This window comes from Acanthochromis polyacanthus, chromosome 11 (assembly GCF_021347895.1).
Source record: "Acanthochromis polyacanthus isolate Apoly-LR-REF ecotype Palm Island chromosome 11, KAUST_Apoly_ChrSc, whole genome shotgun sequence".
NCBI lineage: Eukaryota > Metazoa > Chordata > Actinopteri > Pomacentridae > Acanthochromis > Acanthochromis polyacanthus.
The window spans coordinates 16,193,515-16,209,546 of record NC_067123.1 but is presented as its reverse complement, the minus strand read 5'-3'; the positions used below and the strand labels follow the sequence as shown (position 1 = coordinate 16,209,546).

General features: G+C 38.8%; 2 protein-coding genes across 5 annotated transcripts in view; one reads left to right on the top strand and one right to left on the bottom strand.

The window, feature by feature from the left end:
* The first annotated feature begins 64 nt into the window (after positions 1–64).
* Positions 65–6,114, top strand: LOC127536050 (nicotinamide riboside kinase 2-like). Its single transcript, XM_051955294.1, has one exon. It carries the CDS (start codon positions 3,143–3,145, stop codon positions 3,578–3,580), a length of 438 nt encoding a protein of 145 aa, XP_051811254.1. The 5' UTR covers positions 65–3,142; the 3' UTR covers positions 3,581–6,114.
* Positions 6,115–7,581: 1,467 nt separating this feature from the next.
* sema4ab (sema domain, immunoglobulin domain (Ig), transmembrane domain (TM) and short cytoplasmic domain, (semaphorin) 4Ab) overlaps positions 7,582–16,032 on the bottom strand; it is a 28,788-nt gene continuing 20,337 nt past the window's right edge. For 2 of the 4 annotated variants that reach the window (XM_022217493.2, XM_051955274.1), the window contains exons 14-15: positions 14,859–14,953; positions 7,582–8,872 (exon numbers count right to left, since the gene is read on the bottom strand). In XM_022217493.2, coding sequence (XP_022073185.2) covers positions 8,025–8,872; positions 14,859–14,953 — 943 coding nt within the window. In that variant the 3' untranslated portion in view covers positions 7,582–8,024. The other 2 variants (XM_022217494.2, XM_051955275.1) reach the window with 2 other exon arrangements.

Genomic DNA, 16,032 nt, shown 5'->3' with positions numbered 1-16,032 from the left:
TGTATGGGTTTTTCTTTTTAAAGGTTTAATAATCTAATTAAATGTTTTGTGTTTAAAATGTTTAATGTTCCTTTAATTGTATTTTTAAAGTTCAATTATCTAAAATATTTCATCAGTAATGTTTTATACTTTTGTTGAAAAAAATGTTTATTTTTATAATTAAATGTTTATCTTCTCTTCAATTATCTAATTAAATATTTTTTCTGTTTAATATAGTTTAATTATATTTAATGTTTAATTTTATTTTTAAAATTCTTACTGCATTAAATGTTTTTTTCCTTTTAATTGTTTTTAATGCAATTTATTTCTTTAATCTTTTTTCCTGTCAAGATTTTAACCCCAACCTTAAAAATGAAACGAACCCTTAAATCACAATAAAAATACTTCTGTTGTCACAATCATGAGTTAGTCAGTTGTTCGGTTTATCAATTCAGCTTTATTTGTTTACCACCTTTCACACAGATGACAAAATTAAACAAGCAAAGAGAAAAAACTATGCTTAAACTATGATTCAAACTCAAAAACATTTTAAAAAGATTTAACATGGTAACAAAATATATTTTGTCGAGGAGATTGAGGGAGTTTAAGTCTTTTTGGGCTCACATGATAAATCATTTACATTAGAAAGCGACAGAAGAACCAACAATATCTCCCATTTTCTCCTTTAACCAGTCGTCTCTTCTGGTGCTTTCAGACCAAAGAACTACAGACTCTTCACAACCTGCTCAAACTCTTGGTACAGGACCTCACCACATGGTCAAGAAGGTTTCCTCCTCATTTCTACCCTGAAGCTCACCTTCTCAAACTGCTGACAAATGTTTCTGCTGCTCCAAAGTCTGGTCTCCATAACTTCCTAAAAATTCTTAAAGTCTCTACTGCTGCAGGTTGCTTTGTAGAACTGTTACAGAAAACCTCACTAAACCACATGGAGGGGCCTCAAGATAGTCATCCAAATGAAACCATACAAAAACCAAACTAGCACAACCCAAGCGCTAAAGTCTCCGGCTACCAGAGAACCTCTTTAAACAGAGAATCAGGACAGGAACCCTTACCTTCTGGACAACCAACGTTGGTTCACAAACAAGAATACAGAATGTGTCTGACCAAAAACCTCTAAAGACTCACTACAGCCAAGATAAAGACACAACTCAGCTGCACCAAATCCACTATTCACTGCACACGTTAGCACCATGTGCTAACTGTGGCTAAAGAACCACATTTACCAAGACAACTATCCAGTACAAAGACCTAAAACACACCAAGAAACATATTAAAGACAATTTTACTGCTGGAAGCTGCAAGCCAACACCTAAACAACAAACTAAAGCAACAGAGCCAAACACGGATGAGTGAAGAGGAGCAGAGGAAATGTTTTACTGCAGACAGCTAAAGCAGGAAGAGACTGAGCTGCTCAGGTGTTCCTGATAACACCAAGCAGCCACCTGGACAGCCAATAGGAACACAGCTTACTGGAAGTCCAGAGGGCTGGCTTAGTGAAGGAAATTTAGTTTAAAGTTGCAACAGAAAGTTAACAAAGAAAGTTGAAAACCACCTTCTGATGCCTGAAATCTCTGAGTTTTCACACAAAGAACACCTGAACATGTCAAACTGGTTCCATAGTAGAACTTTCACTGTAAAAACATCATAGTATGGTGTGTTGCTCAAAAACATTACAACCAGCTGTCTAAGAGTGACACAAAAACAGGACAACCACTGGTTTCTAGAGGGTTAGGAGCAGGCGTAAACTAACTGTGACGTCACCCGTTGGTTTCAACGGCAAGAAAATGAAGCCCGGATTTTGCTACTTCCTGGTCGCCGTTTTGGATTTTTGGAGCCAGTGACGTAAAAAGCGTCATCAAACAGACTGGACCGGAGAGCAACTAGGGGCAGGATTGGCTGAGGACTCTCTTATCCCGCCCACATTTTACCGCAGAGGCTTCTGTTGCTGTCTATCAAGTATAGCCACACCCCCTGGCTCCGCCAACTTTAACGATTTATTTAAAATTCAGTATTGATTTATTTTGAGATCGGCCACCTGATCTCTCATTTTGACCATGAAAACTAACGGGAAAAAAATCCTGAGCCGTAGAAAATCAGTCAATCAAATTTTATTTTTTCCAAAAATGAATTGGGGTCTATGGAGAAAAAGCTTTTTGGAGCCAACCCTAGTGGACGGCGTGATATTGCAAGTTTTTGACACTTCCGGGTTGGCTTCAATTCTGGAGCCAGATGCTACGTCCACTATATATACAGTCTATGGTTAGGAGGCTATTTATTTGAAAGAGTAAGTTTACAACAACACAACATGTGAGCAGAAAAATCACAGTCTGTCTTTAGTTCGGCTGAAAATATTAGTTTTTGTCTTTTTTTATTGACCAAACTTTTCAGGAAGTAGATGAAGAATAATTAAAGCTCTCATGTAGAAGTCAAACTTATTTTGGATCCTTGTGGAGAGTTTAATCTTAGAGTTTGTAAAGCTGTTGAGTTTTTAAAATCACATGGATTGTTTTGACATTTAATAACCGAGTCCTGAAATAACATTGCAGTTGTGGATTTCTGTCATTTAGTCTGGACTCAACAAATAACAGCAGCATAAATCTCAAACGTCATTGTGAGGAGTCTGGATTGAGGTTTCTCACTTGATAATGATCAAAACATGAAATTTAGGTTGGTTTAAAGGAATATTCCACCTTAAATCTTTGAATGTTGACCTAAAAGGTTGGTTTCAGGAAGTAGTCCACCTACAAGGTCCTCACACATCCACCTTAAAGGAACATTCCACCAAAAATCCCTGGACATGCACCTAAAGTGTTGGTTTAACTGAGTATTCCATCCAAAATCCTCAAAGAGACCTGAGGGGCTGGTTAAAAGGAATATTCCACCTAAAACCTCAACTAGGGCAGTATGTGCAGCAGCGACACCAGAAAGAGGTCCTCTCTGGATGGAAGAACTGTGTCAGAGTGCCAGCTCCCTTTCTGCTCTTACCTTTCTCACGAAACTCAAGCGCCATGGAGGACTCCAGTAGTTGACGTTTCCTGCTGCAACCTTCTCTTTTTCAGCTTTCTTCCACGTCTGATCACTCCCGACCCGGTTTTTGTTAAAGTTTTGGACCCTTTTTCCGAGCTTTGACCAATCCGAGAACATGAAGTACATCATCGACATCGGTGGCGTAACCACTGGAGGGAAAATCAGCCTCACCAACTGCCTGATCAAGAACCTGTCCAACTGCTGCGTGGTCCATCAGGATGACATCTTCAAGCCCCAAGATCAGATTGAAGTTGGTGAAGATGGCTTTAAGCAGTATGATGTCATCACTGCTCTGGACATGGAGGCCATGATGAGTAGGATCTATGCGTGGCTGGAGAACTCCGTGAATTTTGAGAAGTCTCATGGCGTTAATAACACCCTGGACACAGAGATCGTCCTGAAGTCCGACCACAAGGAGGAGGAGACTCACATCCTCATTGTGGAGTTCTTCCTGCTTCGCACCTACAGGCCTTTGATGGACGTGCTAAACCAGCGTTACTTTATTTCCATCCCATGTGAAGAATACAAAAAGAGGAGGTGCTCTAGGAAGTAAACGGTTTCAGATCCCCCTGGCCTGTTTGATGGCCACGTCTGGACCATGGACCTGCAACACAAGAATATCTGCTCACTGTGTAAGATTATTGAGAGCAGCTTTTTGTGATTTCTATGCAGAACACTATGATGTTTGCTGAGCTGTGCACTATTAAATGACTTTACAGCTGAGAACTAGTTGCTGAAAGTACAGAATATTATTCAAACTTCAAACTTTATTTATTTGTATAGCACTTTTCATGCAGGACAACAAAGTGATTCACAAGAATTAAAAACAAAGAAGAGAATAAATAAATACAATTAAAAATAGATATTGATTATTTTAGGTGTGATAACTTTTCGGTGGCCCCCCCAAAATATGTGTTGTACCCCCCTGTGCCCCCCCCCACTGAAATTAATCTGGATCCGCCCCCGGAGAGCAGAGTCTACTCAGGGACTGATTACAGACGCAGCAGCTCAACAGCAGAACCCTGAACCACAAGTTAGGGATGAGACAGATGAAGATGATTCGGCTGATAGTTTTGATTACTGTGCTCGCCCTCAGTCACAGGATGTACATGCATACATTCCAATGTTGTAACGAATAGTGTTGGAGATTTTCCCTAAAACTCATGTTCTCATATTTGTGAAATCTAAGTTGTGATGGAACTGTCTCCTTGCAGAGGAAAAAAAGGTGATAGTATTATTAGAAAGTACAACACTTTATTTTATTTTATTTTTTATTTAAAATACATATTTTTATTTGTTCTTTTGTTTCATTTTTAAGGTTTAGATATCTGTGAACACTTATTTGAACAGAATATAGATTCTGATATTGTTGTGAAGAATAATGTTGAAATAAATCCTCATTGTGAAGCAAAACTTACCTACACTGAATTGGAAATATTTTAGAAAAATACACTGAATAACAAGGCTTTACAGAACAGTGCGCTATTGAAGACCTAATATGTAAGGTTATAACTACATGATTTTAATAATAATAGGTCGTGATCTAAAGTGGACTGGTCTTAGGCATGAAACTCCAGGGCTGAAAATGAGTCTCACTCCGGCCCTGGAGCTGACCACTCTGAGACCTGGATACTGTGCTGCTGCATCCAAGTTCTACTGACCCTGGATGTGTGGCAAGGACATTATCTTGCTGAAACATCAAGTTTGTGTGGGTTTGGAGAATGGGACAATACTTGGCAGAGTTCAATGTGCTATCACAGACAGTGAGATGACCAACACCAGCAGCACTCATGTATCCCCAAACCATGATGCTGCCTCCATCATGTTTGTCAGTAGGCACTCTACATGCTGGAGGTAATGTTTCACATGGCTTTTTGCGTGCCCTCACATTAGCAGGAGGAAGGTAAGCTGGAAACTGGACTCATCTGACCACAGAATCTTCCAGTTTCTGGCTGTCCAGTTCTTGTGTGCTTGGGCCCAATGACACCGGGCTAACCTCTGTCTCTCATTGATCAGGGGCTTCTTAACAACCTTGCAGGATCTTAAGACATGATCTAAAAGTCGGTCATTTCTTGAAGAAAAAACCATTGGACACCCAGATCTTGGTTTGTCTTCCAAGCTGTTGGCTCATCTGTATTTCTGCAGAGTGTATCCAACTGCTGAAGGACTGCATCTGCACTACCGGGCTATCTGGCAACAACTGTACCCTTGCCGGCTGAGAATCTGTATCTTCAGGCATGTTTTCTATGTTAGGTTCCTTGTTTTAACCATTTTTGTCTCTGAAGACCTTTCAAATGTGCTGACTTTGTATAGTCACGAAGCACGGCAACAAAAACTGTGTCTTTTAATGAAAAGCACAACTTTCATTAGTGGATTACTGGTACAAAAGTGACTCAATACTCCAAATTTCTTCTGCATTTTTATGGAACCCATCAATTTTAAGTTTTTAATGGCTTTTTAAGGATTTGTTTCATATTTTGGCTGTGACTGTACTAAATGAAATTGCACTTGAAGACCTAAGAGTGATTTTCCATGCAATATTTCACAAATGCATGGGGTGTCCGAAAACTTTTTGCCACCGCTGTATAAGTGCAATATCTACTTGCAGTATTTATTATTTTCACATTTCTCAAGACTGCTATTTATAATGTGTATTTATTTCATTTTTATAATGTGTATTTGTATATAGTTTCTCTTTTGTTGCTGTTCTTACTTTTATTCTTTACCTCTTGTTTTTTTTTTTTTTTTTTTTACAAACTTTAAGAAACACAATGAGTTCATGAAATCCAATGTACCTGTGCCAATGGCAATAAATTCTATTCTAACTGTAAGTATGTCTATTGTGATAATAAGGTAAAATAAGGTTTTGTGTGTGAGGAGGAAGTTGTACTGAACTGTTTCCATTATGGTCAACAAAATGTCAATGGAATTTGCATTTTCATTTTCACCATGTGTAGCTAGAAATACCCTGATGCACTGCACCAGTTGTGCAATTTTCTATGTATAGTGCTCTTGTCAACATATTCTAATATGTGATCGACACGTTTGTTTTCTGCTCCACAATAAAGCATAACTGTTCAAAACATACAGCACTATCTAATCAAAAGACAAATTGCTCCCATGGAAAAACACCTAGAACAATTTAGCATTTGCCACTTTTTTTTTTATTTTATTTGTGCCGAGTAAGACATATTAAACATTTGTATAACAGACAAGAAACAAACTGAAGACACAAATTACATTGCATATAAACAACCAGCGGTGACAGATTGAGGTTGGACCACAGTCTGAAGTCTAGGCCAAAATGCAATACGCACAAAACACAAAGCCCATAGTTAATAGAGTAGCTGGTTCTGTCTGGACCAGTTGTATTGCTGTTATATTTATAATAACCTCATCTTCATGTTCACATTCAGCAACCGACCTTAAATTAGCTTTGGGCTACCATCATACATGTTGTGTTGATCAGCAACGACACTTTACATTTAACGTTGCAGCTGTTACATTTAGGCATATTCTAACTCTCAGTACAGTAGCACACTCAGCAGAGGATGGCCTGGCTTTTATTAAAGATCTTGTCAGTCATTGTTTTACGACGCTGAAATGCTCTATGACAGCAGCTACAGGAAACAACAGAAAACTGACACAACATTTCATTTTAATGTTAAAGTATCAGCATTCCTGAAAAGAACAAATCTAGAAATGTTATAATTGTATGAAAGAAACATGGTCCAGCAATGCCGAGTATGTAAAAGGTCAAAAATATGTAGAAAATTTGGTACAGGTTTCCTAAGTCTTAAAAGAGTATCAAAACAGTCTTTTTAATTCTTTCAGCTGTTTTTTTCTCCTTAGCGATTAGTTACTGTTAGTACGGGTTTTGCCAGAACATTACTGAAATCTGAAGTTCTTGGGTCAAAGAGACACAGCTCAGACCATTACTACACATGCACATCAGTATAGTTAAGAGGTTGTTGTTTTTTTCCACCAAAGAAACTGGTGTCCTCAAATCAGATGACATCAATTACTGTTAGTATAACTGTTGTTTTGCTGAAGTTTGGTCTCATATTTTCAGTCCCTTCTCTTCATGTCCCCTCCCTCTTTGCTTCTTTGGATAGAAAGTAGGCGTTTGCAACATCCTCAACGATGGAGGACCAGATGGATTTACAAGTTATATGAAGAGCAAGGAGACATTAAGGCAAATGAGAAACACTCCAGTTTTCCTGTTTACATAAGATTATTGAAATGCATGTAAACCAATCAAAAGGCAGCACCGTGCCACCACTACGGTTGTGGATTCATGTTTGTTGAGGTGTTCAAATGGTCAAGGGTGGGAAGGAAACCAGTAAGGTGATCAACAGCTTCACCAAGACATCCGTTAAAATGTTGCCAAGGCACATTCACATTTTGGGTGTAATATGATGTCACAAACAAAAATAAGCTAGACGAACCATCTACTAATTGCCTCTCTGTGTTAAACCAATGTGATAACCACTAGAAAGGAAGAACTTTGTCACTGAATATAATCTGGGCATCAATTATGTTTCTTCAACACTGTGTTTTGCATATTTCCATGAAGCTACACACATAGCTATGTCTAACTTCTGGTTCTGCATGTACAATAAACACAGACTTGTGTAAATTTTACAATATCAAATGTTTTCACTGGTGTTTCATTAGACTACTCTATAATAAAATATGTAAAGTACCTACTTTACTGATTGCCTTACCTTTGCTGTCTCAAATTTGACCATCTTACCTTAATAGGTGAAGAGAACACAGGAACTAATGTGTCCTGGACATTTCAACAGTTTTGTGTCTTCATTCAGGTACCTCAGGGAGATTGTCTTTCATCCTGTTACATCCAAATCTAAAAAAACAGTCCACAGTGTTTGTACCTGTCAAGAGAAAGCCTCTCAATGGGGAGTGGTCGCCATGCTAACTCTGGTTGTGGAATGGCCTCCACTCATGTTCAGTCTTATCTATAGCAATTTAAATGCCTAGGACTGTTCAGATGGAGTATTGGGCAAATGCCCATTAGGGCCTGTGAGTGTCCCATTACAAAACAGTCCACTGACATGTCCACTACGCAGCGCTTGTCCATTGTGTTTGCTCATAATGTCGTTTCCACTTAACGACTCCTGTCCCACAGGGGTCCTCCTGTCAGAGTCTCTAGTTGCAGTTCCTGCTTGAGGAGCTGTTCTGCTGCGGCATCGCTGTCTGAGGGCATACAGAACCACGGTGATTAGCAGACTGAGGCAGAGCACCAGAAGGACTGACACAATCACTAGTTCCTTTAGGTAGCAGGGGCCTTTGGCTGCAAGCAAGGGTTCCCCACCCTTAAATTCTGTCTCTTTCTGTCCAGATTTCTCTGTCCACAGGATCAGGTTTCTGCCCAACTGTCCTCTGGTGACTTGAGTGCTCCTGATGGACAGTGTTGGCCTTATTTCTTCTTGTGTTGATTCTGTTCTTTTAGGTGAAGTCCCTACAGAGGTGTGCAGTTCAGGTCCATGCATGCTCTCAGCTTGAGTGGTGGGTATGGGGTATGTCCGAGGGCGGGGGAATCTGGTTGGACTTTGAGTCATAGGGCTGCTCTTCTGTTTGACATGATAGATGGCCATAGTCTGTTGGTAGCCATTCTCAAAAGACAGGCAGAGGTAGTGGCCCAGTGTGGCAGGGGTGGCCACAAAGCTCAGACTCCCATCCTCCAGGAAAAGGTACAGGTCTGAGGACAGCCGGCTGTTAGGACGCTCCCACACCTGCTGGGACAGCTGCGAGGCGGCAGGACACTGTATGCGGACCACTTCATTCAGAGAGACTGACACCAGCTCACCTGCAGGACATGAGGCTGACATACAGATTACAGCTCACCAAATCCCCCAACAAGACAAAACTGTCCATAACTTTGTAAACAGTGTCATGGGTTATTATAATAACAGCTAACAGCAATCTAAATCTCCAGAAGACTGTACTATCCCAAAAGAAAATGCATGAAGGAAAATTTTTACAACAATACCTGAAGCATAATATTAAAACCAAAGGCTGTAGGGAAACTAAATGTCATCACATACTTGGCACATGGTTCACAAAGTCTCAATTTATATTAAAAAATGCATAGACCTTCCTTCAACCCAATTTGAGTTTAGAATCTGGTAAAACAAGCATGGATAGACATGCTCATTCATGAATTTCACTCTACATAAACTGTCATAATTTTGTTTTCACTTGTCTCTTTGCTACAGGATCAGAAGTAAAGAAAACTCTGCCTTTCAATTGGTACTAAACTTTGGGCCTTTCTCCTTTTGGATATAAATTCAGTCCTTAAAATTCTTTATCCTTTATTGTGAAGCAAATTTTGAGGCCTAATCTATGAAACTGTTTCAGAAAGTACTACTACTGCTTAGATAAATAAACAGATACATAGTAATTTGGCAGGCCACAAAAAACAGACAAAATACAGATACAAAAAAAAGGTACATCATGGGCATTGGTGCCATTTTAGACAATACACTTTGCCATGAACACTAAACAAATTATGTAATTCTGCTTATTTAAATATAGTATGTAGCCACCTTAAATCAGTGTAAAAGTTGTTTTGCATTATTCCACACTAGACATGTCAGAAAGCAACTATATAGTACTGAAATGTGGAGTTAAGACTGTTAAACTGGCTTTCATCACTTCTGTTTGAGGCACTAGAGTCATACTGGTAGTAGCATCATGTAATGAAGGTGGGCTGATTTTGTGAAGCGCCACATTAATGGAGAGTTGAGGACAGCACACACTTTTACAACGTCCGTTCAACAAAATGTAGATCCATAAACTGTGGTTACATGGTGGAGCATAGTGTCACTTTAATGTATTATGAGTGCATACAACATTGTACTGGCCTCCTTCTCTGAGCAGAATCCATAAAAAGATAAACTGATTTTATGTGCATTAGCCTTGATAAGCATTTTTTTGTTTCATTTAGTTTATTATCCCCCGCCTCCACGAAGTGGAGAAGGCGGGGGATAAGGCCCTTTTTCAACAAATTAATGAAACTCTGACATGTATTCAGCATGGATCTTACAAAATTTAAGCTCAAAACACTGCAAAATGTTTCATTCTACTCTAAACGTATACCTGAGTTTAGCCCTTTTCTAAATAGGCCGTTTCAGTGTCTACAGTTTTAAAGGCATCTGAGCTGCTGCTGTCCAAATTCTCTTTGTTGTGGTTAAGTATTTTGTTTGAATTTCAATTATACTCTTTATGATTATGACTAAAGTATCTTGACTTTCTGATGATAAACGATATTCTCTGCTTTTTGCACGATATTCTCACTCCAGCAATTGTCATTTTGCACTACTATATACGTCACGTGGGCTGAATAGACTTTCTCCTCCTCAGACAAGCCTCTTCTGCCCTAGAGATGCATTTTAGGGTTTGACTCATCCTCCAGGATTAATTTCTGGGTCACAGGCAGGAGAACAGAGGAGACGAGGAGGCTCAAAATAGAGAAATGTCATGAGCTTCGTGTGGCGTTTCCTTGTTTGGTGCAGTTGATTTGTGCTTTTGTGGATTATTTTGTGGACAGTGGACGATGTTTAAGCGGTCAGCTGATTCTATCTGTGTAATAAATAACACTTCAATAATAGAAACGGAGCATTTTGATTGAGCATCCATCGCTACGTGTCATCTAAAGCAGCCTTTATATACAACATGATAATCACTAATTCAGTAAAAGCAAGCTGAGTTTAGAAATCACAGCTACCACACCCGTATTTATCACCACTGATCAGCTGAAATTCTTCTTTGAATAATATCATACAGTCTGGGTCAAAATCTGATTGGAAATCTTCATTAGGCGTCTGTTATTTCTCTGTCTCACAGGATGTTCAACATTTAATTAGCACAAATTATCATCAGTAACGAGCAAACATGAGTGGAATTGGTGTCTGATTTCCATTTATACACAGCAAGTTAGTAGTGTTGTGTTTGTGTGTCTGTGTATTTCTGTACAGTGGTTTTTGAATGCCAGAGGTGCAGAGGGACTGACAGTAAGACAGTAACATCAGACAGCATGCTGTCATACTCTCCAAGTAAGTGCTGAGGAGGAAAGTTTCTTTTAACCATCCTTTCTTTATTCAATTGTCAGTTAAAAAGTAATGCTATCCTACAATAAGAAACGACAAAATGACCATAATTCAACGAAGTTTCTTTGTATTTCAGTATGGGAACAAGGAACACACTGACGTCTTTAGGGAACGTAAATGTTTAAAATGAAAATCATGTGCTTCATACTTAGGTCTGATCTTCATTTGACTGCAACAGGCTCACAGTCCAGTTCACTTGTGTTTAACTCTGTCAGGATGGCAGGTATTTAAATGAATAAATACCAACAATGAAAGTAATAAGACTGAAGTGAGACTCTGACATGCAGTTTGCTACATCACACCTTTTTGCTGAATTGTTTGTAGAGTTGTACGTGTACTCTAAACTCTGACTTGAGTGTTGTTTTCACTCATTATCTGGACTCTGTGCTGCTTACTGCTGTGTACACTTACGGATTAAGTCTGCAGAGTCTGTGTACTTTTAGGTGATAAATAGTATTCACCCTGCTGCTGATCGAAGCCAGTTACACACCATCTCCTACACAAACACACACACTTTCCGGACTTTGACTATTGACGAGTTCAACAGCAGAGTTCTAGAATCTTCCATTTTCTCTACTCAACCAGAAGATCAGTGTGTGTCAGTTTGTGTTCTGATCTTATTATCCCAACAACCGCTCATCCGATTCCTTTCGAACTTGTGTGAGTCACTGGGACCTCGAGGAAGTGCAGTTTGAATTTATTTATTTATATATTTTAATGTTGAACAGCTCAATTTTGCTTTTTTTTTAACACAAATTTAAAGGAAAAAGACAATCATGCAATTACTAATGTGACCTTTTTATATTGTATATTAACATTTGTCTACATTTGGAGAAGAAAGAGTCCTTTTTTGTAAATGCTTGTGTGTTTTTCTGTGAGAGTGTATTTTCATGCAGAGATTTGATTGGATTCACTGACAGATAAATGGTCACATTTTGAGCTGAAACATAAAAACAGTTGTGCTGGTCTTAGTCTCAGTCCTGCAGATTGTTTTCTCACTGTGAGTCTTTTTAAACCAAAGACTCAGTTCAGTCAGACTCAACACTGACTCACTTAGACTTTGAAGACTGCAAATATCTGGAATAAATGTCTTATAAGATAAAATAAGCCTTTAATAACCCAGCAGTGGGGGCATTTGCATTATTCCAGCAGAAAAGATTGCAAACATATTGCAAGCGTAGTCCAAAAAAAAATTAAAATAAGATAGACATAAGTACTGACTATAGAAATAACATTATTGCACATTGGTCACAGCGGTCTTGCACAGATTCTTTCATAAATGAAAATTTTCATACAAGTATTAATATAGCAATAATTATTATTTATATTGCACCGCCAGTGTTGCTCCCATCATCAATAAAAGATCTTGGTAGAAAATTAATGCAACTCTGGACAGAAATAAATGCTATGACATTGCAGAAGCTTATCAAAATGATGCCACAGCAAACGAGTGCCATACTCAAAAGCTAAAGGCAGTCCAACAAAATACTAGAGTGTGTGACTATTTTTTTGGGGTCAGGCAGTGTATATTCTTTTCTAGATGTGTATATATACACTACCATTCAAAAGTCTGGGGTCATTTAGACTTGGTCCTTATTTTGTAAAGAAAAGCAGCTCTTTTTCAATGAAGATAATATTAAATGAATTAAAAATACAGTCTAGACATTATTAATGCGATAAATGACTATTCTAGTGGAAATGGCTGATTTTTAATGGAATAAGGGTACAGCAACCATCACTCCTGTGTTCTAATGCTACATTGTGTTAGCTAATGGTGTTGAAGGGCTAACTGATGATTAGCAAACACTTGTGCAATTATGCTAGCACATGAAAAAAAGTGTGAGTTTTCATGGAAAACATGAAATTGCCTGACCGACCCCAAACTTCTGAACAGTAGTGTACAATATATACCGTTTATGCACTACCAGTCAAAGTTTGGACACACCTTCTCATTTAATGTTTTTTCTTTATTTTCATGACTATTTACATTGTAGATTTTCACTGAAGGCATCACACCTATGAATGAACACATATGCAATTATGTAGTAAACAGAAAACTGTGAAATAAGTCAAGAAATGTTTTAGATTCTTTAAAACAGCCACCCCTTGCTTTGATTACTGCTTTTCACACTCATGGCATTCTCTCGATGAGCTTCATGAGGTAGTCACCTGAAATGGTTTTCTAACAGTCTTCAAGGAGTTCCCAGAGATGCTGAGCACTTGTTGGCCCCTTTACCTTCACTCTGCGGTCCATCTCATCCCAAACCATCTGGATTGGGTTTAGGTCAGTTGACTGTGGAGGACAGGTCATCTGATGCAGCACTCCATCGCTCTCCTTCTTGGTCAAATAGCCCTTACACGGCCTGTAGGTGTGTTTGGGGTCATTGTCCTGTTGAAAAATAAATGATGGTCCAACTAAACGCAAACCAAATGGGATGACACGTCACTGCAGGATGCTGTGGTAGCCATGCTGGTTCGGTGTGTCTTCAATTTTTAATAAATCCTAAACAGTGTCACCACCAAAGCACCCTCACACCATCACACCTCCTCTTCCATGCTTCATGTGGAAATCATGCATGAAGAGACCATCCATTCACCTTTTCTATGTCACACAAAGACACGGTGGGTGGAAACGAAGATCTCAAATTTGGACTCATCAGATCAAAGCACAGATTTCCTCTGGTCTGATGTCTAGTCATTGTGCTTCTTGGCCCAAACAAAACTCTTCTCTGTGTTGCTCTTCCTTAGTAGTGGTTTCTTAGCAGCTATTTGACCACAAAGGCCTGACTGGTGCAGTCTCCTCTGAACAGTTGATGTAGAGATGTGTCTGCTACTAGAAATCTATGTGGCATTTATCTGAGCTCTAATCTGAGGTGCTGCTAATTTGCCATTTCAGAGGCTGGTGACTCGGATGAACTTATCCTCAGCAGCAGAGGTGACTCTTGGTTTTCCTTTCATAGCACTTGATGGTTCTTGCGACTGCACTTGGGGATACATTCAAAGGTTTTGCAATTTTCCGGACTGACTGACCTTCGCTTCTTAAAATCCCGATGGACTGTTGTTTCTCTTTACTTAGCCGATTAGTTCTTACCATAATATAGATTCTAACAGTTGTCAAATAGGGCTGTAAGCTGTGTACCAACCTGTCTTCCGTACAACACAACTGATGGTTTTAACTCCATTAAGAAGGCAAGAAATTCCACAAATTAACCTTGATTAAGCACACGTGTGAAGTGAAAACCATTTCAGGTGACTACCTCATGAAGCTCATCGAGAGAATGCCAAGGGTTTGCAAAGCGGTCATCAAAGCACAGGGTTGTACTTTGAGAATGTAAAATATAAAACATATTTAGAGTTATTTCACAATTATTTGTTTGCTATGTAAGTCCATATATCTTGGTTCATAGTTTTGATGTCTTTAGCATGTATCTACAATGAAGAAAGTAAGAAAAAGAAAAAAATTAAGAAAAATGAAAAAACATGAGAATGAGAAGGTGTGTCCGAACTTTTGACTGGTATTGTATATTTTTGTCCCAGCCGACTTTTTCAGGTCTTTCAAAGTTGTATTTAAACTTTTGTTCATTCTCAGAGCTTTTATGTTACACACAGTTTTCACACACCCAAAACACAATAAAAATAAATATTAACCAATATGGAACCTTTTTGCAAAGCAAAACAGTTGAGAGAAATTACACTTACCTGCAGGCAGGTTGTTTGGACCAAATCTGGTTTTACGTGTTAAAGACACACTGTTGCAGGCCTCCTCAACATTCCCTCCATCTATGTCCTGGCCTCTGAGAAGGGACAACTCCAGTCAGCAGTGAATGTAGGCACAACTTTTACAGGTGATGGCTCCTAAACAATGACTGAAAAACCCTCCTATCTCCTTTACTGTATTATTGTTTTCTTCTCTTAGCTACAATCTGTGAGCGGGGACATTTATGCATAGACATTCTGATAGGGCTGTTATTAACAATTTAACCAATTAAAAATATATTAATTAGGAAGAACACAGAGGACATGTATGTCAGAAAATGCATTGTACATTAGCTGTAGTGTTTGGTTGCATCTCTTACTGCTAATAGAGGACTGCAGATTTGTGGTGTGTTTAATTCTGTAACAACCAGAGGTGGTAGTCACTTGAAGTATGGATAGTTATATGGTGGCAAGAAGGGAGGATTGTGGGGACTTAGCTAGTAGTGGGTCGCCATGACAAACATTTTGGTAGTTGTTGGCTTCCAGCCAGAGCTCAGAATTTAAGTTTCATATTCTACTAAGACAACATTCCCCTAGTAGCTGTATCAACACATGAAATAACGTCCACTGTACATTGTGCATTTTGTTTGGAATAATATACTATCCTTTACAAGTTTCTTGATTCTTGGTATTGGCTATGAGTTAAGAAAATTGTGTAAAACTTGCATCCATATCTCCATTAGCTCAAAACTTTTTCCAAAAAATCTTGGCAGGAAGTCTCATATTAAGATACACAGTTCTTTGCTAAAGTTTTAGGAAGCACCAACAGGACCATGTCTGCTGCATGTAATGCCAGATTGACTCCATGATGCTGAGATCAGAAGACTGTGAAAACATCACGACTTGTCATGACTCTATATAGGATTGGAATTATGCCAGTTGAAGAGTATTTCAGGATTTCATTTCTCATTATCACCCAAAAGGAGGGTGGGTTGAAACAATGCACAGTTCTGTCAGGTGAAGGAACAGTTTGGAGCAAATGGAAATTAGTTTCCCTTTTCAAAGCTGTCACAGGACACGGAAAAGTAAGCTCTGACCTTTTTTGTTGCACAAGTATGCCTGTTGAGCTGATGCCTCTGGTAGAACATTAAACATGGGATTTATGTGCATAGAAATG

What these genes read in the sequence shown, in the direction of transcription:
- LOC127536050 (XM_051955294.1), top strand. Translation starts at nt 3,143, where the DNA reads ATGAAGTACATCATCGACATCGGTGGCGTAACCACTGGAGGGAAAATC.